A 24,154-nucleotide genomic window follows, 5' to 3' on the forward strand; every position below is an offset into this window, starting at 1 on the left:
GCTCGCTAATGTAAAGGGGCAGGTTCAGAGCGGTGTGATTCCGGTAGGCATCTGACTACCACTGATTAAAGCAGAAATCCGGCTCCCTAAGTGAGGGCATTTAAACAGTGGTGCACACGTCTGGCTCGCTGAGCTGGAGGGTGGCCACGGACAACACCAGGAGGCGCACCAGGCTGCCGGGACCCTGACACCCACTGACCTGTGCCCGTCAGCTAGCATCTTAAAGCTCCTTGGCTTTAGGGTCCAAGGAAACCCAAATCTAAAGGACCGAGGTCACTATCAGATGCAAAAGGCCAACCACTATTCTGTTACCCCAATTCCTAGCAAATAATCTGTGTGACTGGAAAACATCACTGAGGTTGGGTGATGTTCACTTAACTGAAAGCAGAAAAGTGACAAGTGACAACACTCAGCCCCAGCGCAGCCAGTGTCCCCTGAGCTCCAAGACCCTTTACCAGGAGAAGGGACCTTAAAGAGCACCCATGGGTGCTCACTGCGCCTTGTGACCCCCTTGCCACAGACCCGTCAGCAGCCCTGGGGCTTCATTCCAGAAAGTCCACAGGAAGTGCTGGCTCCGGGCAAGAGCCACAGGGATCCACCCTCTTCCAAACAGGAGCAGAAACCAAGTTGGCCGAACCCGAGGCTGCAGGACACCTGGTTTCCCCCAAGGGTGAAGCTGAACCACGGGCATCCCGCCTCATACCCTGGTGGTGCCAGCGTGCTGGTGATCTGGGCAGGTTCCAAAGGCACAGGAAAAACCGGCGACTCCAAAGAGACCAGCATCTGCCCGCCAGGTGGTGTGGCCACCCAGACATCACACACAGTGAATGAGGGCCCCCCTGTTGATGCAACTTCTGCAAAACTTAAACCATGTCCCCAAAAGTGCTTCCACCTTCCTGGAACCTAAGGGTCCAGATCTCAAAGGCCATTTCAGGTGGCAACCTGCTTTAACAAATTATAGATGCATGGCACAGGGTTCCGCTGAATGAAGGGTCAGGATCACCCAGGGCCAATGAACTGAAGACAACTCTACAGGGTTTTGTTTGCCTGGCTTTTTTCATTTTTAATAGAAAATACTTGTTTCCTAGTATTCTGGATGCTAAGTGAGAGCTACCTTCAATTTACATTCAAGAACATCACACACAATATGCGCATTCAGTGGCCATGTGGACAACTACCACCAGTTCCTTATTATTACTATCAGGTATCAACACCAAGATAATGGCAGGAAAGGAACATACCATGTAAGGTTTATTTTTCTGGAATTTTAGCACAAGTTCATTCCCCAAACTTTCTAGGCGTTCATGCTCTGCAAGGCTTTGCTTTTTAATGCTGGAGTACGAATATGCATTTTAAAATTACAAGCATGTAAAAATAAAACTTAATCACTTCAAGCGAACATTGTCTTTCAAAAGACAAGGGACAAGGACATCAATGCATTGTTTGTTTAAAATGACAAAGAAAGTGAAATGCCATCCAAGCTGCCTGCTCCTATCAAACTTCAGCATGGAGATGTAACTGGGTTTCCAAATTAACAGCCAGGAGGGAAGCCCTGCAGGGGCCAGCAGGCTGACCACCCATGACACCAAGCCCATCCCAAGCGAGCAGGCTGCCCTGTGATGGACACGCAGCTCGGCTGCGCTCCGTTCGGCACCCAGACACAAAGGACGGGCAGCATCGAGGCCTCCTAGAGGAAGGCTCCCTGGAGGACCCACTGAGGACCCTCTGCTTGTGAGGGCAGGAGGGGAGGTGCTGCACGCCTTACCTCGGTGCTCTGGTACAGGCCCGCTGGCACCCCAGCTCTGGTAGAGGGAAGCGAAGTCCTTTGGAATGTACGTCTTAAAGATGCTGAGGATGTCCAGGCGCTTCTCGTGGCCCTCGGACGCGGACTCCTGCTTGGCAGCATGCAGGACGGGCTGCCCCTGCGAGGCTGCATTCCCTCTGGAGCCCCCTCCGCAGCCGGCCAGTGGCCGCAGCTCCTGGCCGGCCTTGGAGGGGGGCTCTTGGGGAGGTAGAGGGGGGCCCCCATCACCTATCCCGTGCAGCTGACCCTGAGGTTGAGGGCTGAATTTGGCTTTTAGAGGATCCGGGGCACTGTGCTTATTCAGGTGGCCAAGGCTGGTCCCCACTGCGGGGACGATGTACTTGTCCCCTGGCCTGCTGTTGGCCGGGGACTGGGAGCCTGCCCGGGTGACAGAGGTGGGCGTGGGGGTGGCGCTCCTGCTGAAGCCGCCGCCCGTCGTGGGACCCGGTCTGGGGCCGGCCTCCTGCCTGGTCTTCTGTGGGGGCAGCAGGGCTGGAGCTCCGTGCTGCTCGGAGCCGGGGCCGGGCCTGCTCTGCCAATGCCCATCGGGGCTGGCTGCCCAAAGCGCGCAGGAGCCCCCGGGGTGGCTCTCCTTGCTCCGAGGCATGCCCGCGGCTCTGGTGGTCACGTTCAGGGGCGAGGAGCTGCCCTTGGGCCCTGGCGCCCCACCCGGCACCTGCGTGCGCGTGAACCGGGCGATGGGCAGAGGCTGGCACTCCTTGCCCCCGAGGGCAGGTGGGGGGCCCGTGCGGCCGCTCCGGGCAAGGAAAACCAGGTTGTGTCTGATACTTTTGTAGCCGTTAGGCTGAATCCACTGGGGGGCTGCAGAGCTGCAGCTAACTCTGTGCCAGATGCGCTTGTGCACCCATAGGACCTCGGGGTAGTAGGTCTTGTGGTCGCAGTAAGGACACGGGTGGATGGCCAGAGCCGCCTGCGGGGAGGCCAAGCCCCTGCGGCCGGAGTGGGCCCTGGTGGACCGCTCACTGAGGTCCAGCGGGACCAGGTCTGGGGCCGGTGCTCGCCTTCCTCCCCGAGGAGGCTCCTCCGTGTGCAAACGCAAGGGCTCCCTGTGCAGGCGGCCGCCCTGGTTCTGGGACGAGAGCGGCGGGTCTGCTCCTTCCGGAGAAGTCGGATCCGGATCCAGATCCAGACGGAAGTCGGTACTGCGTGGGCCGGGGCCCTCCTGCCTGGGCTGAAGCGCTGGCGTCTTTAAGTCCATGGGAACCCTGGGCGGCCCCGGCCTCCGGGAAGCATCCCGATGACTGCTTTCAAGCAGCGACGCGGAGGCAGCGCTCCCCGCCCTGGGCTCCCGGGCGCCCCTCTCCAGCAGGGTGCCTCCCGGTCTGCGAGTCTGGCCGCCGCTGGGGCGCGCAGCTGGTGCTACCTCTCCAGAAAAGCAGCTGCGGCCTGGCTTTCCCCCTGGAGGATCAAAACGTGAAACGGGGAGTTACCATTTCTTATCAGAACAGAACAAGGTACAGAGAAGCACCCCAAAGGCACGGGGGCTCACGCGTGGAGAGGGCGCACGTGTCCTTAGGAAAACACGCGACCCTGCAGGCCGGTTTGCACTGGGCAAAGCTCTGTTAGGAGCTGACTGAACGTTAAGGGCGGTGGGATGGCACTTGGGGTGTGAATTTGATTTCCATTGACGAGATGACTCAGCAGACTGCAGGGGAAAATAAAACAGCTGCGCATCTAGTTACCTGCAAGGACATAGCTACTAGATAACAGAGGGTGACTAATTACCAAAACCGAGGAAAATCCTGCTTTACAACAGCACACTGAGGCTCTTCATGACTCCAGAAGAGCTCCCAAACGCGGGTACGCGGAGGGCCCCTGTGGACGCACAGCCGCCCCAGTTACGGCGAGAAGACTCAGGCTCATGCACGGCCAGCAGTCACACCAAGGCACACAGCTTCCTCTGCCCCAGGGACCCTGCATCTGATTCACAAACACCTGGGCTACAGGCAGAGTGCGACCTGGTCCAGAAGGGTCCCCGTGACTTTCTCGTAAGGTCCAAGGTGCAAATCCGAACCCCTGACACCAATCTTCCTTCAGAGGCATGAGAGGGGAGGGGCAAGTCCAGCAATTCACCTCTGCCCTTCCCAGGCAACATGCCAGCAAGAAACAGAGCAGCCTGGGTGGGGACCCCCTGCTCCCCACACCCGGGGGCCTGCCTGCGTGCTGGAGCAACAGATGGCCTGGTGCATGCGGTCTTGCCCCTTCAAGTCTACACTGATGACCTCGGGTTTACTTAAACCTACAAGTCAAATTTGAGAAGGTCCACAGGTGTCCTGAGATAGCTTAGCCCTTCCCACCCTATGGAGCGTGACTTCTTCACCACCAGTACATCCTTGGGGGGGGGGGTGGTGTCTTATCTTGTGACAGCCCCGTCACCATGGAAACAAGTTAAACATTAATGCAGTCTCAGAAGAAGGCCCAGTGCTGTGGGGTTTCCTTTCTTTGACATGTGCACACACTCACGTAACCATCACCCACACCAAACACTGGTTTTTAAATAATATTTTTTTTTTAGAGATTTTAACATTCCAGGGGAATGTAGGCACCTGTTAACACAGAATGCTCTTCAGAAATGTTTTAATCTGTTGTTACACCTCAAGAATCCCATCAAATGGGTTTAAAAAAAAATACCCCAAAAGAGTCTTCAGCAAAGCAGCCCAACATCCTTCGCAGGATGCATCCACCGCGGAGCCAGAGGGGTGGAGCAGGAAATGTCCATTTCCCAGCACTAGGTGGCCAGCAAGCTGCTTGTAAGCGATTTTACAAGATTATATCCACAAAATAGTTACCAGTATGCAGGGACCAGACTGGTGAAGAGGTAAGGAAAGGAGGCATGAATTTTCGGCTTCCTGACGGCTCTGAAAAGTTTGCATTTTCATTAAGTCAGGTGTGGCTGTCTGTCCGTCTGCCCATCATACATGGTGCCCAGTATCACCCAGAAGGCAAACCAGGCAGCCCAGGAAAGCTGCTCCGATAAAACCATTCAACCTGGAACAAATATGGGGGAATATCTTGGCTTCTATTTCAGACAGATGCTCAGTTCAGTCAAACTCATTTTTAGATTTTTAAAGAGAGTTAACACCAGGGCTGGGGGAACCTAATATTTCCTGTGAAAGGAATGGGATTTATGAAAAAACGTGCCAAAGACTATTACTAAAATTTGCATGTTGAAACATGGAGGCCAGCGTAACCTGACACGAACGTCCGTGGGGTTCTCAGAGCACATCTGTCCGAGGCCCTGGGCTTCATGCTGCAGAACAGATCATAAACCATGAAAGCACAAGTCCCAGTACCTCTGACCAAGACACTACATCAGAAGCTAAAAGAGGTGATGCGGTGCTAAGTGATCCGAGTCATCGGTGGGGCAGGGCAATGTGGTCTGCTGGGGACGCTGGTTGTGGGCCGGTGGCATTCTGGCTTTCCCGGGCCGCCCTGCTCCGGGGCGATGACTGGGGACAGCTCAGGACAGGGGAGCTAGAGGGCAGCTGAGGAGCAGGTGCTCCACCTGGCAGCCTTTGTGGCCCAGCTACTCAGTTAGTGGGCCTGGTGAACTTCAACATCAGAGGCAGGCTCCGGGTCCACTGCAAGAGGCGCGGGCCACCGGTCACTGCCTCCCCACCTCCCTGTGCCCGGGGCTGGCACCCCTGCCACTGGGATCAACACTGCTGAGCTGAGTGGGCAGCAAAGTGCTGTGACTAAACCCTGTCACGCTGCTGCACAGCCAAGTCAAAGCAGGTGAGAGGGGCTCCCATGGCCCCAGGGGAGAAGCACCCAGGATCCCATTCCCGGTCCGCGAGGGCCATTCTGACTTTATTCACGGAGCACTTCATAAACTCGGTGGAATCCCCCAAAGAAGTAGGGCCCACCAGGGTCATCCGGCCTCCCGTGCTCCTCCTGCAGAGGCCCGCGCCTCTGCAGGACCTCGAGGACTCGTGGCTGCAGGACGCCCCACGCGGGCGTCTCCAGGTCCCCGGCCACCAGGCGGGATGAGCCACCGCTGCCCTCGAGGAGCACGCGTTTCACATGCTTAAAGCAAAGGGGCCCAAGAGCTTCGTCTTCTGTGCTGCCTGTGGGTCACCGTAGAGCCCCTTCCCGCCAGGGGAGAGGCACCGGAGGTGAGGAAAGCAGCTCAGGGGGCCTGGCCGGCTGCCGCCCAGCACACTGCACGGAGAGCGGGCAGAGCGTGATCCCCAGGGGCGCCCGGCTTGCCCTGTGCACTGCTCTCCAGAGGCTCCCGGCAGCCCCCGGGCCCAGGGGCAGAACCCAGGCCCCCAGGCACACACCGGCCCTCGGCACACGGAAGACCCTCTCCTCCCACTCAGGCCTCGCCAGGCTTCACTCCGTAGGCACCTTCCTTTCTGTTTCTGTTTTTAAAGCACTGAATTCTTGCTGCGTATTAGCGCCCCTTCCCTTTTCCCCTTCACTGAAAACACGCTATGCGGAGCGAGCCTGGGTGCTGTTCCTCCACCCAGAGACCGAGTGGGGCTCAGGGAGGGGCCAGGGCAGGCACCCCGGGGCGGCTGCCACCCGCCGCTTCCAGCGCAGCCTTCTGCGGGGCGTTCCTCCGACTCGGCTTCAAACCCGGCAACCCACACGGGGGTTCTTCCGAGATGCCATTACCCGGGCTCCCCGGAAGGGCCTTGTCTGTGGCTCCTTCTCCTGAGTGTTTAAAACAAGGACGCTCCCACTTTCCCGCCCCCTCTATTTCCTTCATGAAGGTCATTATTTAGCCCCATAAATAATGGATATAATTGATTTATTTCCGCAAAAGTAACAGACCCTCTTGCTGCCTCGGTCACGCTGACAATCCCGCACGACTGCTGGATGGGGCCCGTTTGCTGTCTCGGTGACATCACAGAATAGGGGCCTCTCCCCTACATTACAGGGGGTGAATATGAGCCACCAGGTACTGCAAACGGGGATATTTTCAGGCTGACAAGGAAGGCGGGGGCACTGTCTTAAAGATTAGGAAAAGTAAAGTTCCAAACTTTTAAAATTATACAGGGATGAAAGCTTGAGATTCATCATTAAGATTCTTTTTTAAAAAGTCAGTGAAGTGCCCCTAATTCTGAGAAGTCTTGAATACCATTTTTCTCCTCCCAATCCCCAAAATGCTCTATCAGAACTACCACAAAGATGTCCTTTTAACTGACGACTGCATTGTAGTCTCACAAGGATGTTCTCTGGTTTTTATTTTTTCACCTCTTTATCACCTATCATCTCTTATTTCAGAGAGCTCACCGTCTTGTATTTTCCAGCAAAGCCTCTACAACTGACACCCTCACCCACACGTGACATTTTACTTAAACAGCCAAACATCTTGAGTATTTCATTACACAGTTCCGGCACGTGTAAGTAAGCTGCAGGAACTACCCGGGGACCCTCCACCTCCTCCTTCCACAGGACAAGGGAGGACGGAACCCATTGGTGGTGGGAGCCTTGCGCTGGGCATCCCGGACTCGCCTCCCCACGGCCACACCTACTTCCCCAGGGACAGAGCCTGCCGCACAGCCCGCCCCCTCAGCTGGGAAGGCCTGCAGTTCTTCCAAGGCTGGGATGTGTGTGGCAGGGGCGCCTCCAGAGCCAAAGGGGACCCAGCAAGACTGCCCAGCAGCCCTTCATCCTGCTCAGGAAGCTCGGGTCACATGCATTTGTAAATGCGTGTATTTTTCTTCCAGGCCCTGCACCACATTAACAGACTCTGGCCACTTGTTTGTGGACCACAGCAAACGGTACCTGAGCACACCTGTGCACCGATCCTTAAATACCTTACTTCACTTTCACTACATGTCCATAGGACTGAAATCGCGTTGAAGAACAAAAGAAATAGTTTGCAGAAATGTTAACACAGATCAAAACATACTTTGTAACTGACCTGCTGAGAGAGCAGATTAAATTCTACTGTCATAATGTCCTGCTTTATGAAGTAGGAATAGTTTCCAAATATTTTATCCCAGGTTTGAAATAAAAACAAAGCACTATAAAAGCCTATCAATTATATGGCATCATTCTCTCCACTGAGAGGCCTCCCATACTGGTCACTCGAGACAGAAGGATGCATATACCCAGCCTCCCCTGACAGTGTGGGGACAAGATGAAAAGTGGCTGGAACACTGCAGTGCCTGTGTCCAGGATCAACAGGGAGGAAGGCCTCCAAGGGACGCTACAGCGTCGGACCTCCCACACACCCACCACCACTCTGATCACTGGCCTATGTGAAGAAATGGGACCGGACAAGCTTACCAGAACCAGGACCGACACTCAGCTGGGACAGACAGCCAGAACCTTCACCAACAGAACAAGGGTTCTAACGTTTTCAACAAGATAGAATAAAGGCTCAAAACTAGCAAGACTGAATCCCAAGGAAACACAGAGAGTGCAGGAAATGAAAGGTCTGGTCTAACAGCTGTGCCGTGAACAAGACTCCAGGCTCCTAGTGGACCACAAGCTCGGTGTAGGTCTCCAGGACCCAGGGTTTTAGACCAAGGAGAGCTGCCTCAGCCACCGGCAGGGAAGAGAGCACACCAGCTGGAAGGGCCTGATCTTGGCCCGGAACCAAGAGCGAGGAGACACAAGATGAATGAGTATGTCCAGAAAAGGCCCACGGACGGAGGTTTCTGGAAACCAAGTGGCAGGAAGAACGGCTGCAGGATCTCGGGCTGTTCCATCTGAACAAGAGGGCCGGTGGCTGGACTCCACAGCCTGACAGCCACACGTGTATGGAGCGGACGAGGGCGGGTCAGCTCCTGGAGGGCAGCGTTGCAGAGGCGCCAGCATCACCAGCACAGCCATCATGCCCGCCGGTGCCCTGACAGGACTCAGACTCCGGGGGGCGGGCCTGCTCACAAGTGTTTTCTAGAAAACCTCCAGGTGGTTCTACCAGTGAACAAGGTCGAGGCACACTGGGGTCAATACAGCACCAACACCTGGTGAGCAGGCCTGGCGTCACCAGCCCGGCAGCCCCTCCTCGGGACAGCAGGGGCCCCAGGACGCAGCCCTTCCCACGCTCGGAGACCCAGGGGTCGCGAGGGCAGCCAAGCCTGGACCCACCGGCTTCGTGGGCTCGCCCACATCCTCCCCACGTCCCCGCTCCACTCTGAGCACCACCGGACTTTGTGCAGGTGCGTCGGGGGGTGGAGGGGGAAACACTTCTTCAAAGAGACGCTTTGTCACTACTTCATTTATAGCGTTAAAAAGAGCAAGGCATCCTTTCTCCCTGAGGAGCGGGAGGGGGCCTCCCACCCACCCAGAACCCCGAGCGCAGCGGGGGGGGGAGGTCTCGGGCTGGGGCAAGGTGGCCGGGGCGGGGAGCAGCCCTCTCCCCCAGCTGCCCCGCATGGCCCCACTCCAGGTCCCGGGCCGCCACAGGCTGGCCGGCTGCTGGGCGGAGCGCCTAGGTCATCGTCCCCCTTCACATTTCATGCGATTTCTTAGCTTCCCACTCTTCCGGTTAAAACAACAAACCAAACTTCTCACACCGACTGTCTAGGTTCTTGGAACTGAAGAGTCTTCTGCTAATGTGTGGGTCCGCGGAAAAGGCAAATTCTGGAGAATCCCTCAGGGGACACACTTGGGAGGCCAAAGTTAGGGCAGTTGTCCCCAAACACAACCCACACCAGATTTGCATGGGGGACCTTTCACAACCACAGGCTCCTGGGCAGCTCCCAGACCCCGGGGCCCGTGACAAATGAACAAAGGCAAAGAGGAGCGAGGCTCTACAGGGGGACGGGCGGGGCCGGGGGCCCCCTCCAGCAGGCCCGGCCCCAGGGCCCCAGGCCAGGGCGGCTTAGGGGAAAACGCAACAGGGGGGGACTGAGCTCCGCAGCAGCGAGAATTCTGTCTTACACAAATGTCAGCTGGGGACACAGACAGGACACCATTTCTAGAGGGAAGTGCTTCGTGGTAAAGGCCGTCCCTTTGCTCTGTGCCCCCATTACATGTGGCAGGACAGAGGAGGAGAGGAGGGGACTTAAGGTGAAGAAGTCCATTCCCAGGTGACACAAAGCCATGGGACATTTGGGGCATGTCAGCAACTCCCACATCACATCTCTGCCAGCGAGGCTCCGAGTGGGCAGACGGGGCCTGGGGTAGGCAGAGGGTTTCTCCACCTGCAAGTGGCTTAGGTATGTTCCCCGCATGCAAGGGAATGTCCGCTGGGAGGGGAGGAGGCAGGGAGAGCCTGAGGGCCAGCGCGGAAGGCGTCCTGCGCAGAGCCGCTCCGCTGAGCCGCAGGCAGTCTGGGGGACTGAGGTTCGCCCCCACACTGTGTTCCCAAACTCTGCTCCCCCTTCTTAAGCTCCTGCGCCTTAACTCAACATGTGAGTGGGCGTCTGCTCGCACGAGGCATGGCAGGACCGGTCCGCCCACTGTGGAACCACGCCCCAGAGAAAGCCTGCAGGACCCCTCCTAAGGCTGTCATGGAGCAAGTGCTTGGCTGCGAGGAAGGGAACCCTGGCCCCAGGCCACGTTTCCACCATCCATGGGAGTGTGCTTCCCCTCAGGGCTGGAATCCACAGACATCCCACCCCAGGGCCTGGCATCGCTGTTACCTCTCAGACACTCCACTGCCAGAGTCACAAGGCCCCACTCCCTGGCCAAGCAGCACCTCCCCGGCCACCCACACAAACACCCCCCATGCACACCCCACTCCCACTCACCCGTCTCATCGTCCCCCTGGTGCTTCTCTTCCCTGGCGGTGTATTATTTGTTTGTTCTCTGCCTCTCCCCAAAAGGATCTGAGCTCCAAACAGGCAGTCACTTTATCTGTTTATCACCAGTTTCTAGCGCGTGTGCACAGGGCAGATGCCCCATAAACACGCGGAACAAATAATGCATGAGCCATTTAATGGCCCAGATTCCTAGGCAAGGGGACAGTACATATGAGAGCACCCCAAAAAGTACTGCGTACAATATGAACAGTTCACTCTGCAAGTATTAAGGGCCAGTGAAGACAAAAAGTAAAGCCCATGCAGCCAGTCCCAGAGTGACAGACTCAATACTAAGCTAGTCACCAGCCTGGCGCATGTGCTGGGGGAGGGGGTAGCCCTGGACATAGAGCAGCTGCAGTACAGGACCACTCGCAGGAGCTGGAGGGAGACACCAGGGACCCAGACTCTCACACCTGGTGATCTCTTCACTATCTGTGGTTGCAGGATCCCTGAGTCACAGGATCAGAGGGTTCTAAGGTGACCCAGCCCCCAGAGTTCCTTGGTCAGTGAATGAGGTCAGACACCTGTTCAGTCTTTGTGTAGTAAGGACTGGCTGGGACATCCTGTCTAGTTCTCACTAAAAAAATAATAAACCTGAACTTTGAGTTTTTCAGGGGCCAGCCACAGCACAATTCAGGCTGTATTTAGCACGAACTCCACCAATATCATTACTCAGGCCATGAAATGATATATTGATAACTAATTGATTCAATACTTGATCTGTTAAGGCAAACAACTCGACTGACCAATATTCCAATCTCTGGCATTCCCATAGACTGTGTCTTTTAAAAAGTAAACAGGATTTTGTCATGAAGGCAGGCTGAACCTGGAAGAGAAGAACGTGGTTTTATTTTGTCATTTCCCGATTAGGACAGGGGCACTCTGCAGTCACACCAGCACCTGCCCGTGATCTGCAGATGGAAACATGCTCAGACCCAGGGGGATACATACTGATCTATGTCACCAGCATGCTGATGGGTAGCTTCTTTCCTATGTGACCCCACAGAGTAACAGCTGGAGGGGACTCAGACGCCCTGGTAGAAACCTTGGCTTGACCTTTCCTAAGACTAGATTCTGTTCAGGTTGGAGGCACTCAGAGACCCCACAGGTGCAGCAAGTTTCCAGAACATTCCCTACTGAACCCCAAGTGATCTCAGGTTGTGCAATTCTAGGAGAGGAACTTTGTCTCTGAAGTAGGATGTACGAGCAATGAAATAAAACTAAAAATGATGGCAAGATAAAGCCCTTTGCAGGTCATGGATCTAGCTGGTCACACCGTGGGAAATGGTAAGGGCCACCCAGCCTGTGTTCCAGGCCCCAAGCACTCCAGAGACGCGGCCTCAATGCTCCCCAGCTCCTGCCACCGCCATGTTCGCAGCACTGCGTCGCCAGCCGCGTGCAAGGCTGCAGAGACAGCAGGGGAGACGCTTCCCCACCGCCCTCCTGCTGACCCAGACGTGTTCCCTGTACAGCCTGCATGTGAGATTTGATTAGAGGCCCCACTCTCTTAATTAAAACCCAGAAGTAATATTTGTAGTGATGGCCTCAAATGGCAGCCAGCACTCAGGGCTGACAGCAAACTGGATATGCAGGTAATTGGCTCTCCCATCCCCAGCAGCCATAATTATGATGGGGTCTTCATGTACCTTTCTTGGTTGATCCTCTATCAAAAAGAAAACATTTACTAAACTGAGGCCACACTAGTGCCTGAGGGTGGGGGCACAGGCAGGCACATGACACAGGCAACCGCCTCTATCACAGTCACACTCGTGGCCTGAGCCTTATAGGGCACACAGTGACCTTCCCCCAGAGGTAAAACATCCCGTGCTGTGAGCCTGAAATTTTCTGATAAATAAGAATTATTGTATTAGAAATAACTTTAAGATTTCAGCAGTATATTTTAATATTTGTGCGTTTCTAGTAACTGTTATAAACAAGTATTTCCAGTTACCAAAACTCTGATGTGAGAACAAGATTTTTAAATAATGCTTCTCAGCAGATCCTGCTTTTATGATTTTTTTTATCCATCTTAAAAAGGGACAAGTGGTAACCAAAATAGACAGAGGGCAGAACAAAGGTGGAATATGTTGAGAGAAACAAGAGCAATTAGGCATCAAGATTTAGTCAAATCCTGGGAGTTACTAAGACAACTGAGATGCAAAACATTAACAAAGAGAAAACTGCACAGGTGTCCAGGAAAAGAGTGTCTCTGCAAAGATTGATACTTAAGGAATCTCAAAACAGAAACACTGATTCTCCATGAAGATGGGTCATTTAGCTTAAAATGAGGTGCAGGAACATTAGTATCCTAAGGTGTTTCAGACATGGTGTGGGGAATACTTAAGAAGTTTGAGCTGTAACATCCAATTAAAAAATGCCGTGCAGGCTTTCTGTTTAAAGTGAAGCACGGCAAGGGCTGGAAATGCCGCCAGGAGCTGGTTCTACCTGGACTGTCTCCCTCTGGGAACACAAAGGAAAATCACCAAGAGCTAGAGACAGACTTGTGTCTGTCGTACACAGAGGGTCCCAGGAGGGCATGTCAGCAAGGGACCCATTGCAGAGGCCGCATGGTTCAGAAGGGGTTTTGGCAAACCTGGAAGTCAGGACTCTCCGGTATAGTAAACCACCTCCCCCGAAATAAAGTGCCAGCGGGGTCCCACTCCACTCTTGCCTAGGAGATGGTGTCCACAGAGAATTAAAAAACACTGCTTCTAACAGTGCAGTATCTCCGAAGGACCGTTGAGACCTCAGCCCAGAAAAGTTTTTTAGAGGTGCTGTAACGTCCTCACATCATTATGCATGTAATGTGAACTGCAAAGAGAATAAAAACCTCTAAGCAATAAGGAAACTTGACTAGAATAATGTGACAACTGAATAATCATAGTTTAAAATTTTTAGAGGTAAACGTGCATTTTATTCCCTAGATTTCGTGCTTTTTCTGTATGATGGAGTACAGTACACAAGTTTCATTTTAAATAACTCACCTGTGAACATAAATAACTTGTAAAACGGTAACTGATTTGTGTTAACAGAAAACTATGTAAAATATTTTAGTACTTTGAAAGCCATATTTTGATTTCCGAAGAAAAACAGTTACAAATTAAATATGAGATGCCTGACCCAAAAAATAACCACGTTACAGAGGCAAATCTAAAGCTTAAAATCCGGGAGAGAATTTTTTCAAAAACTTCCCTATTCAGTGAATGCAAAACCAATGATAAAGGTTAACTGAATACTCGAGTTTCCACCCACAGCCTTCAGTTTCCAACCAGCGTTGGTCCCACCCTACAACACAGCCATATTCTAGAAATCTAGAACTTACGCTTCCTCACTGACTCGACCGTAACACGTGGCACTCGGGTTGCCACGTGCGTTTTTAAAATCCAATCCACGCTGCAATGGGCAGCACCCAAGTCTATTTCTACAGCGACTGTTCGTCTCACACCCTCCACTGAACAACAGCCAACTAGAACTTGTGCATTTGGAAAAACGCAAACAAATGTCAAAATAAGAAATCATTACACGTTACAAACGGTGCTCTGAAGAGCAATGAATGTTTCCATTTTGCGCAGGTAAGAGGAGAGGTTAAGTCGAACCTTGTGAAGAGCAAAGGAATTATTGAAAAGAAGGCACTTACACCACGTTTAGCATTTTAAAGGCCATGAGGCGGCAGAGACGGGAGAAGAGGGGCAGGTGTGGTGGGGACGTTGTTTTCTGCATCTCCCCGCTTTCTCAGGAGCGGGGTCCAGGGCTCAGCAAAGACCACAAGGACACCCTGAACTTAATCCATCTGTTTTTTCTTTCACAAAAAGTGTTGTTTTTTTTTCTGTGAAGAGATCAGAGTAAGGCTTTGGAAAAGAGGTGACAGTGTAAACCTTTTCACACACACACCACACAGCATTTAATGTGTTTTGAAAGGTTTTCTGTTGCTTAATTACGCAAAACTACAAACCCCCAACTCGGTGTACATACAAGCCAATTATAATGGTGTAAAAAAAAATCGGGATGACTTATTAGTACAGTCTTCAGATTGAAAACCGGGCACACGCCTGACGGGTGCAACAAAGGGCCCTTCTGGCACCCGGGGCCTGAGTCCTGGGCCTCCAGGCTGCGCCACGCGCGCGCCACCACTAGGTGGCGCCTGCTCACAGCCTGAGACCCCGTCCCTCCCGCCCTGGCGGCGTGTGTGGTCCTGGGTTTCAGAAATGGGACCGAAGAGGCTTCTACTTCAAAAAAACTACAGGTATTCATTAGCAAAAGATGTACGGAGAACTTGGGTTTACACATTCGTCAACACTCTTCCTTTGAAACGGCCTCCTCGGTCTAGCAGCACGTCACTGGGGTAACGTCGGTGGCATCCAGAAGGTCTCGAAGCAGCTTGCGTTCCGTTTCGTGTGCAAGCTCACATCTGTTTTCAGGGAGTTGAAAGGCGTTAAGCTAACAACACGCGTGTATTATTTGGCACAAATAAATGTAGGTGAAATAATATATGTTTGGGGGTAACATTACAGCCAGCATCACAGGACCTTCAAATGTCAATATTTTTTAAGACAAACTCAATTTAATGATCTGGCAATTGACTTAAAAAGCCTTGGTAATTCGGTAACTGACTTGAAAATGTTTATCCGTCGCTGTTTTTACCTTGGCATCGACAGTTTCCTTGGAGGTTAAAATAAGAGGTACGTCCTAGAGGTGTGAGCACTGTATCCAGGCTCCGGGTCCTGCCCCTCTGTACTGGAGTCTGGAGATCCGAGTAATGGCCACAGGGCCACCCAGGCCTATGGAAAGGCCCTCATCCAATGTCCCAGCTCAGGGACCACGGTGCAGTTGGCGATGATGCTCTGCACACCCACTATGCACCGCACTCTGCTCTGCACCAGGCACAAGACAGCCCTCAGGGCTTCCAGCAGGAAAACCAGGCTCTTGCCTTCAGATGGCACATAGCCAGGTGACCAAAAGGAGCTGCTCCCGCCTCCGGCAAGCCCTGCACAGAGCTGCCCTGCACACACCCCCAGCAGCCCTCAGAGAAGCCTTCACCACACCTCTGGGCCCACACGGGACAGGGTGAGGCTGACACGTTTCCGGGCCGTTCTTTGTCCACACCCGCTTCAGAATCAAGCAGGAGGGCCAAGCTCCGGAAGCACGGGGCAGCCGAGGTGGGCAGGGGCCGGAGACGGCACTCGAGGAGCCGAGGGGCGCGGGCAAACCCTGCTCGGAGCGGGGCGTGGGCACTGAGAGCTTCCGAGGGGACTCTGTCCCCCGTGTGGGTGACCTGGCATGATTTCCTAGGTCCTCTCACAAACCGAACCTTGTTTATGTCACAATGTATTTTCTTCTTGGAGGACTGTCACATGTGTCTTCTGATAAGATGGCCTGAGTAGTTCTGGGGACAGCTATTCTGAGCAGGTGCCAGGACCTGCCATCTCAATGCCCATAGCATTAAGACCTTATTATTTCATGGAGCAAAATACATCAACACCCCACCTGGCCCCCTCAAACACTTCTTTTCTTATGGCTCCAGTAGGTCCCTATAACCAAGCACAAAATACAGAGACTTCCTCTATCTCACATGAAAAGTCCCAAGTATTAGACAAAGATGAAAGCTCAAAAGCTGCACTCCACAAGATACCCTTAGTGGAAAGAATTGTTTTCTTTTTTATTTGATCATTTAAGCAACCCTTTCCCAATCACATCTCTGAACTGTCTTTGAAGGCAGACCGCCCAAGCCCAGTTACAAGCTTCAGCAATGCAGTTGTGATGACAGCATTCTTCATTAAAATGCAGGAAACAGAAAGCACGTGCAACGGTTTTCCTTCGGGAAAGTCTTCATTCCTTGGTTTACATTTTTCTGCTTTTTATAAAGAGGTGGTGACTGTATTCCCCTTTCTTGCAGATCTTTACTTTTGCTCCTAATTTATAGTTCACCTTCAGTTCATCCAGTTTCAGATGTCAAGATGGAACAATGCCGCCCAGAGAATCTCGGGAAATCCCCAATCACTACGCCTATTTTCCCAATCATTTTGGTCATATTTCTATTTTGAGAAGGCGTTTTGAGAAAACAGTCCTTCTGAAATTGTTTACTAGGAGCTCGTTGACTAAGAGCGAGACCTGAATCTGTGAACTGAAACTTCTTTAAAGCCAAGGAAAGGGTTTCCCATCAAATTCTATTAGCTAAACTCACACGACAGGCCCTAGCCCTGTGCCTCCGCCTCCCCGAGCCCGTCTCCCCGGTGGCTGTCTAAGAAGGCTCTGCAGCTGTGCAGTTGTGCCCCGGGCACCTGAAGCCACTGGGCATGGCCGGGAGCAAAGGTGAGGGGCAAGTGGGACAAGAAACACAACTGAGCCCCTGGCTTTTTGCTCAGCCTCTGCACACCTTCACTGCGCTTCCTGCTCCAGAACATGGTCAGCTCTGAAGGACGATGTGGAAAGACGGTATTTTTTGAGCACTGCCTTTGTGGAGGCCATTTCTAGGTGGTGACAACTGCCCACAGGTTTATGTGTGTGCACATGAGCAGGTATGCTCGTGTTTTCATGTGCATGCGTGCACATGTGCATGTGCATGGACACGTGGGAGGCATGGGGACGACTTCCCTGAGGACATATTTTCAGCATATGTGTCATATCCAGACCCACGTCTCCTCCTCGCTAAAGACGTTCATCTTGGCTGATACTGATGAGTTTATTGGCTCTTAAATAAATACCTTACGAGTCACTACAGTTCTGCTGTCTGAACTCAGTACAGCAAAGAGCACACAGCTGCCCTCACAGAGCTTACCCCCAAAGGGACAGGTGCTCATCAGATAGCCAGACAGCAACTGTGGGGAAGCAGCCCGCCACGCAGGTGGCCACGTACCAGAGGCCCGGAAGGTTCCACCCTGTCCCTCCGCCCTCCCCATTCTATGGAGTCCACATCCAGGGTGCTTCCTATCCCCAGGGACCTGTGTGGCCTGTGTTCTCCCCCTGAGCACACTTACGGAGAGGCCCATGCCACCCTGAAGCTCTGCAGACCCCAGTACTCCCCAAGGACTCTGCATAGTCCAGCTCTCCACCTGGACAGTGAGCAGGATTTGTGCCCACAAAATGGGAAGTAAACTGAAAGTCACACTGATCTGACTGCCTCAATTCTGTTCCCTTAACCACTTTTCAAGAACAGCAGCCACTTAGCAAGTTTGACAGCTTACACTATTTCTTCTCTCTGACCTAAAAAATACCTTTATCTGGTGACTACATTTCTATTGCCCTTAATTTCTAATCTCTTTTTCTCTCAAAATGCTGGCAGCTTACAATTTTATACAGGACTAAAAAAACTCTACTGACTGTGGTGCCCAAGTTTGAGCCACAGGGTTGGGAGACATGCACCACATTTAAAAATAGTGTGTGCACAAACGTTAATTATCCACCACGCTGCTGCGTCACCCTATCGCTACATGGGAAGCACCGAAAACAAGGCTGTGCCCTCCCGGCAACGCCAGGGCGTTTTCTCTCACCACTTCTGTCTGCATCTGTCTGCCTGATCGTTCACTCCTCACATGGACATGCATGTTTACATATGTGGTCACATGGCCACTCACATGCCATGGGCACACACACACACCAGTCACATATATGCACAGTTTTGCACACACACAATTTCCCACCGGAGAGCCACAGGGTGTTTGGGGTGGAGGACCGCAGGGGTCAGCTGCTGTCCAACCAGATAATCACACACATGACCCTGAGGCCTGAGAACTCATTCACTTTCCCACAGCCAGAAAACCACAAACTCCAGATGTAAAGCCCAGTGAATATACCATTCTTTAAAAAGGGAAAATGTGCATGTGGGCGTTGGGGGTTGTGAGGAGGTGGAAGCTGTTTTTAAAAACTGACGGCATCAATCCAAGCTCTTAAACTTAAGTGACAAATCTTATGTCCACTCTGAGCTAAGCAGCAGGAATACAAGGGTCCCGTCCTCTCTCATCCATGGACTTTAGGGTTTATATAATATGCACATCAAAACGGAAACACGTTTACTGCAAAAATTAAAATGGTTATTTTTAGAATCTGGGAAAAAATTACATTAGTCATATGCAATAGTTGCCCTGTCTTCAAGTAAGACTCCTGGCTGCCAGGGGCCCAGACGGAGCATGAGCCGGTCTCTGTGCCGGCAGTGGACAGCCACTACACGGCCGCGTGCGTAACGGCAGGTTCTCACACTCAGTGCCCCAGCCCTGCTGCAGAGCCTTGCACGTGCAAGGACGCAGGCCTCAGCCTTCCTCTCTCCTCCCCGGGAGGCACAGCCCGTAGGTGGGCATCAATTTTAGGTAACATTCCTGGAAACGCTGAGCAAAGGCAGTGAGCAGAGAGGACCCACTGAGGCGTACGTACCCCCCCAACCACCAGAGGCAGGGGCACAGGCACACGTCATGGGGCCCTGGGCCAACCATCCCTACTCACTGCACCGCAGCAAAGCCACCCCAGCTTTGATCACCACTGTGTGCATGTATGAGCACGTGTGCATGCAGCACACGGTAGCACCCAGAAGAGGGTAGAGTCTATGAACCCATAGGAGAGGGTGCAGCCACCCTCACAGTCCTCGGCAGCAAACACATGGTCTCCGTGTAGCAAGAAATTCACCTCCTGTCTCCTGCTTCTTGCAAAGGTTTCAGACCCGTGGGTCAGGCGTGCAGTGCAGGCGGCAGGACCAGCATGTTAACCATCCTGGAAAGTGCCTGACGCAACAGCCTCCCCGCGCGAGGGCAGTGACAGAACCCCCACCACGTAACAGAGGACATGGCTTCTGAGGGACAGGGATGCAAAGGCACCAGAGGCCAAAAGAGTGGGACCCCCACGCCAGAACCCCCTGCCGACACACTCACATACATGCCACAGAGTCAGCAGTGCCGTTTAAACGGAAGAGCAGGGGCCAAAAGATGCCGATTTTACCATTCGATGAGTGTGCAGCACACCTACTTGAGGTGAAACTTAAGGGTTTTGGTAGAAAGCAAAAAATTCTCAAAAGACTATAAACTGGCCAACAATACACTTTCCAAGTAAACACAGAGCCGCTTCATAAAGTGGCAGACACCACTCGGCACATGCCCCTGGAAGCCGGCCGCCGGAGGGGCTGAGAGGCGACTGAACACCATGGCGGGCGGCCACACGAGCCAGCCCAGCGGGGCCTGAAGGGACCTGGGGTCTCCCCTCTGGCCCACCCTCCTGGGGCCGGCGGCCTGCCGCAGTGGCCATTCTGAGACCCAGGCCAGGGCTTCCCCTCACCCACATACAATGGGGGAAATGACAGGATTTCTGAAGGTGGGGGATGGTGCCCCATCAGGAGGACCTGGCAGGCACCCAACACTCAGACAGGGTCAGCTAGGGGTGCGATCAGGACCCCCTCCCAAACCCAGCCCTCCGGCCATGCCTTGGGAAACGGCAAACCCAGTGTGTGTGAGCCCCTCCCTCCACTACTCCCCACTCACACATCCCAGCGTCTCACACGCACGCACGTTCATCATAAAGGGTCGTGATGCAGGCAAAGCCTGGAGACCGTCTGGGTTGTCACTGGGTTGGGGGCTTACTGGCATCTGGGGGAGGAAGCCAGAGACATGGCAGATGCCCACAGAGCCCAGGACAGCCCCCACCGCAAGCCGACAGACCTCAAGGTCACCAGACTAAGATGGCACAGATTCCACCCCATCCCACCTGGAACCGCCACAGCCCCACCTGCAGGACAGAAGACCAGGAACAGCACAAGAGATGCTCGGGGGCAGGACCGGTGACCAGAGGGGGTGGGGACACCACTTCCAAGGACACCAAGGCCTCCAAGAGCAACAAGGACACTCAAAACAGCCAGAGGGGAGGGGTTCACCTTGAGAGGGGAGGGGTCCGCACCCAGGGTAGGGGTCATCCCTGAGAGGGAAGGGGTCAGCCCTGAGAGGGGAGGGGTCACCCTGAGAGGGAGGGGTCAGCCCTGAGAGGGGAGGGGTCACCCTGAGAGGGAGGGTTCATCCCTGAGAGGGAGGGGTCATCCCTGAGAGGGAAGGGGTCAGTCCTGAGAGGGGAGGGGTCCACACCCAGGGGAGGGGTCATCCCTGAGAGGGGAGGGGTCATCCCTGAGAGGGAGGGGTCATCCCTGAGAGGGAAGGGGTCAGCCCTGAGAGGGGAGGGGTCACCCTGAGAGGGAGGGGTCAGCCCTGAGAGGGAAGGGGTCAGCCCTGAGAGGGGAGGGGTCCGCACCCAGGGGAGGAGTTAGCCCTGAGAGAGGAGGGGTCAGCCCTGAGAGGGGAGGAATCTGCACCCAGGGGAGGAGTCAGCCCTGAGAGGGGTGGGGTCTGCACCCAGGGGAGGGGTCAGCCCTGAGATAGGAGGGATCTGCACCCAGGGCAGGGGTCAGCCCTGAGAGGGGAGGGATCTGCACCCAGGGCAGGGGTCAGCCCTGAGAGGGGAAGGGTCTGCACCCAGGGGAGGAGTCCCTACCCAGGGGAGGGGTCAGCCCTGAGAGGGGAGGGATCTGCACCCAGGGGAGGAGTCAGTCTTGAGAGGGGAAGGGTCTGCACCCAGGGGAGGGGTCCCTACCCAGGGCAGGGGTCAGCCCTGAGATAGGAGGGATCTGCACCCAGGGGAGGGGTCAGCCCTGAGAAGGGAGGGGTCTGCACCCAGGGGAAGAGTCAGTCTTGAGAGAGGAAGGGTCTGCACCCAGGGGAGGAGTTCCTACCCAGGGCAGGGGTCAGCCCTGAGATGGGAGGGCTCCACACTCAGGGTGCAGCCTCCCAGCGCCCCAGCTCAGGCCCGTCTATTTTCAGGACACTCGAGTCAGCTGTGCTCCAACAGCAGCCCTGCTCACAATTGATTCCTAACCACAATGAAGCACTCATCAGTCTCAGACAGCTAGTCACACATCTTCACGCATTTTCACAAAACGTCCCATGTTCGTCTGTGACTCAATTAAAATGCCGTGATGAATGCATGTGTTGTTCTAAGTGCAGGGCCACATTATCACACTGGACAATGGCCTGTCATTCCCCCATTTCAGGCAGGGTCGAAAGGCAGCTCCCCGTGTTGGGAATTCCACATGCAGCCCATCAGGAGACAAGCACGCAGCGGCCCAGCGGCCCAGAGCCATGTCCAGTCCAACAGGCTGGAATCCACGGGTGCAAGGCCCCCTCTCCGACTGGACAGTTCACGCCGACACATTCACCACACGAATGCCACCACGCGTGGCGCCCGCAGAGCTGTGCTGAGATCTGCCTAGAGGGCCGTCTTCAGCCAAAGAATGACGGCACCCCAGGTGAAGGGCTGCTCTGGTTCACAGCTGGACCTGTGCAGGACACTCCCTCAGCACAGGGACGGCCTGGCAGGGCGGGACTCACCAAGTGCAATGCAGACTGCAGTCACCGTGAGCAGCGTCCTCGGGCACGACACGCTGATCTCAGAATAAACACAGGAAGGCATCCTGTGCACTGACACGCCGACCCCAGTAACCAGGAGGTGCCCTGCGCTGACACGCCGACCCCAGTAACCAGGAGGTGTCCTGCACTGACACGCTCGTTTCTCCGTTCATCCCCCATCTGGCCCTGCACTCAGAGGCCTCAAAACCCAGACCTGTAAGCCTGTGATGGAGCTTTCCCTACCCAGGCAGGTTCTCCGCTTCCATGCTGACCCTTCTTGGGTTTACTCCCCTGTCTGCAGCACTGGGGTTCCCAGGCTTCGGCCTGAACTTACTCCACACCCAGCAATGTACAAATCCCCAAGGGTCAGTAACATTGCCATCCTCTACTGCGGCAGGGGTCCCACCAGCTCCCTAAGATCTCAGCAAAAACGGAGAGACAGGGAAACACAGCACAGCTGTGGGTGCGCGCCTGGCAGCCCCACAGCCTTCTAGCCCCCCATTCTCACCCCTAACCTGGTGTGGTGTCAGATGCTCAGATGTGTAAGCCTCAGAGGGGCCCCACAGTCAGCAAGACCCAGGGTCTCTCTCCCAAGTGAGGATGGACAAGTTAGTTAACTCTGAGCCTTAATCTTCATGCTTTAAAATGGGGCCACACCTGCTCTGCAACGTGGCTGAGAATGCAACGCACCACAGCGTGAGACAGGGGCCTCCATCCCCTCCCGGGGGCCCTTCTGTGCTCGGCAGCCACGCTGCCTGTCCACCAAGTGCCATGGGCAGAGTGCCGCCATTCCCTCTGATGCTTTCAACCTTTTGATGTCAAAATAAAACACAAATTCAGAAAGTACACAATGCGATGCTCAGTTTAATGAATTACTCTAAGGAGAGCACTCCTGTAACCACACCCTGGTCAGGACACAGACGCTGCCAGCGCCCCCCGGAGCCCTGCCTGCTCACACACGGAACCCCACCCCCGTCTCTGCTCCGACAGCTCCCGTGTCACTTCGCCGTCTGCCTCCAAACTGCCTGGCAAATACGCGTCGCCAGGACTCACATGGAGCTAAATCTGTTTGCACGATGTGTTTTATGTCCCTTCAGCCCACAGGTCTCCCCACGCAGACCTCCTGCATTTTAATTCTAGAAGAACTTTGCTCAGGAGCGAAGCCACTTACCCCTCGCTTCCAGACGCTGGTCCGCTTCCCGAAACCGATCAGTTCACGTGGGAAAGCCAAGAACCACAGGGCTCAGACGGCAAGATGGGAGAACCACTTGTTGAAAAATGTCTGAGGACAGACAGTGCCAATCGCCAGACGTTTATTATCACAATTAGGAAACCAACAGTACGTTGTTCTCATAACACTGGGGCAGGTGGGGGGCAGCAACGAAGGAGCCGGAGAGGAGCCCCCCCCCCCCACCGGGGCAGGAGGCGTGTTCTTGGTCGGCTATTTTCTGTCCTCACTCATTCATGTGAAACGACTTCCACAAAGCTGCCCTGGGTCTCTGTTAAGGTAGAACAACGCTGGGCACAGAATTTTTCCTATGAAAGGTTTAGTGACAACATTTAGTCATTTATCTCCACACTGCGATAAAGTCGCCATGAATGTTGGGCCTGGGGACACACAAGAGCTGCCAGCTGGGCCCCGTCACCCACCAGCAGCCAAAGCAACTTATAGGGAACAGCAAATATGTCCTTATTGATCTCAGAACACGGGAGGGAGATGTAGAACATTGAACCCACAACTCATGCTTTCAGAGGCATACACAGCAGATGACTGGACACAGTCATGCATAAATTTCCAAAGGAAGTGAACACAAATGCACAGCCAGAACGGGAAGGAACCAAGAGAAAAGACTACAGGGAAATCAAGTCAAAACTTCCCATAATGCAGTGGTTCATCTGCCTCCCCTGCACGGGCATGTACTATAAATTTATAAAATCCCTACTATTTTGCAACTGGGGATACTAGAGTAGAATTCTTTGGTGACCAACTTTTCATTATCAAATTTAATGGCAAAAATTTCATTATCAAAATTAATAAAATCCTGTTTCTCAATCTCGCCCTCAAAAGACTATGGGAAAAGCTACCATGGGCACAACAATCCTGCCAACTGAAATTAAAATGAAAAAAAAAAGCTTTAAGAAGATCATTTTGAGGCCAACAGTAAAAATTGATTTTGGAAAAAAAATAGGCACTTGAATGTCATCTAAGCAGAGATTATTTTGCTGGGAGGAGCCGTGACTCTCACAGAGCACCA

The 24,154-nt window shown here is 53.8% G+C and overlaps 1 protein-coding gene across 6 annotated transcripts in view; it reads right to left on the minus strand.

Annotated features, from left to right (window-relative positions):
* ZNF516 (zinc finger protein 516) overlaps positions 1 to 24,154 on the minus strand; it is a 110,685-nt gene that overhangs the window by 15,956 nt on the left and 70,575 nt on the right. For all 6 annotated transcript variants that reach the window (XM_037007391.2, XM_037007396.2, XM_037007392.2 and 3 more), the window contains exon 3: positions 1,766 to 3,223. In XM_037007391.2, coding sequence (XP_036863286.2) covers positions 1,766 to 3,223 — 1,458 coding nt within the window. The remainder of the gene's footprint in view (positions 1 to 1,765; positions 3,224 to 24,154) is intronic.

Source organism: Manis javanica, chromosome 9 (genome assembly GCF_040802235.1).
Source record: "Manis javanica isolate MJ-LG chromosome 9, MJ_LKY, whole genome shotgun sequence".
NCBI classification, from domain to species: Eukaryota; Metazoa; Chordata; class Mammalia; order Pholidota; family Manidae; genus Manis; species Manis javanica.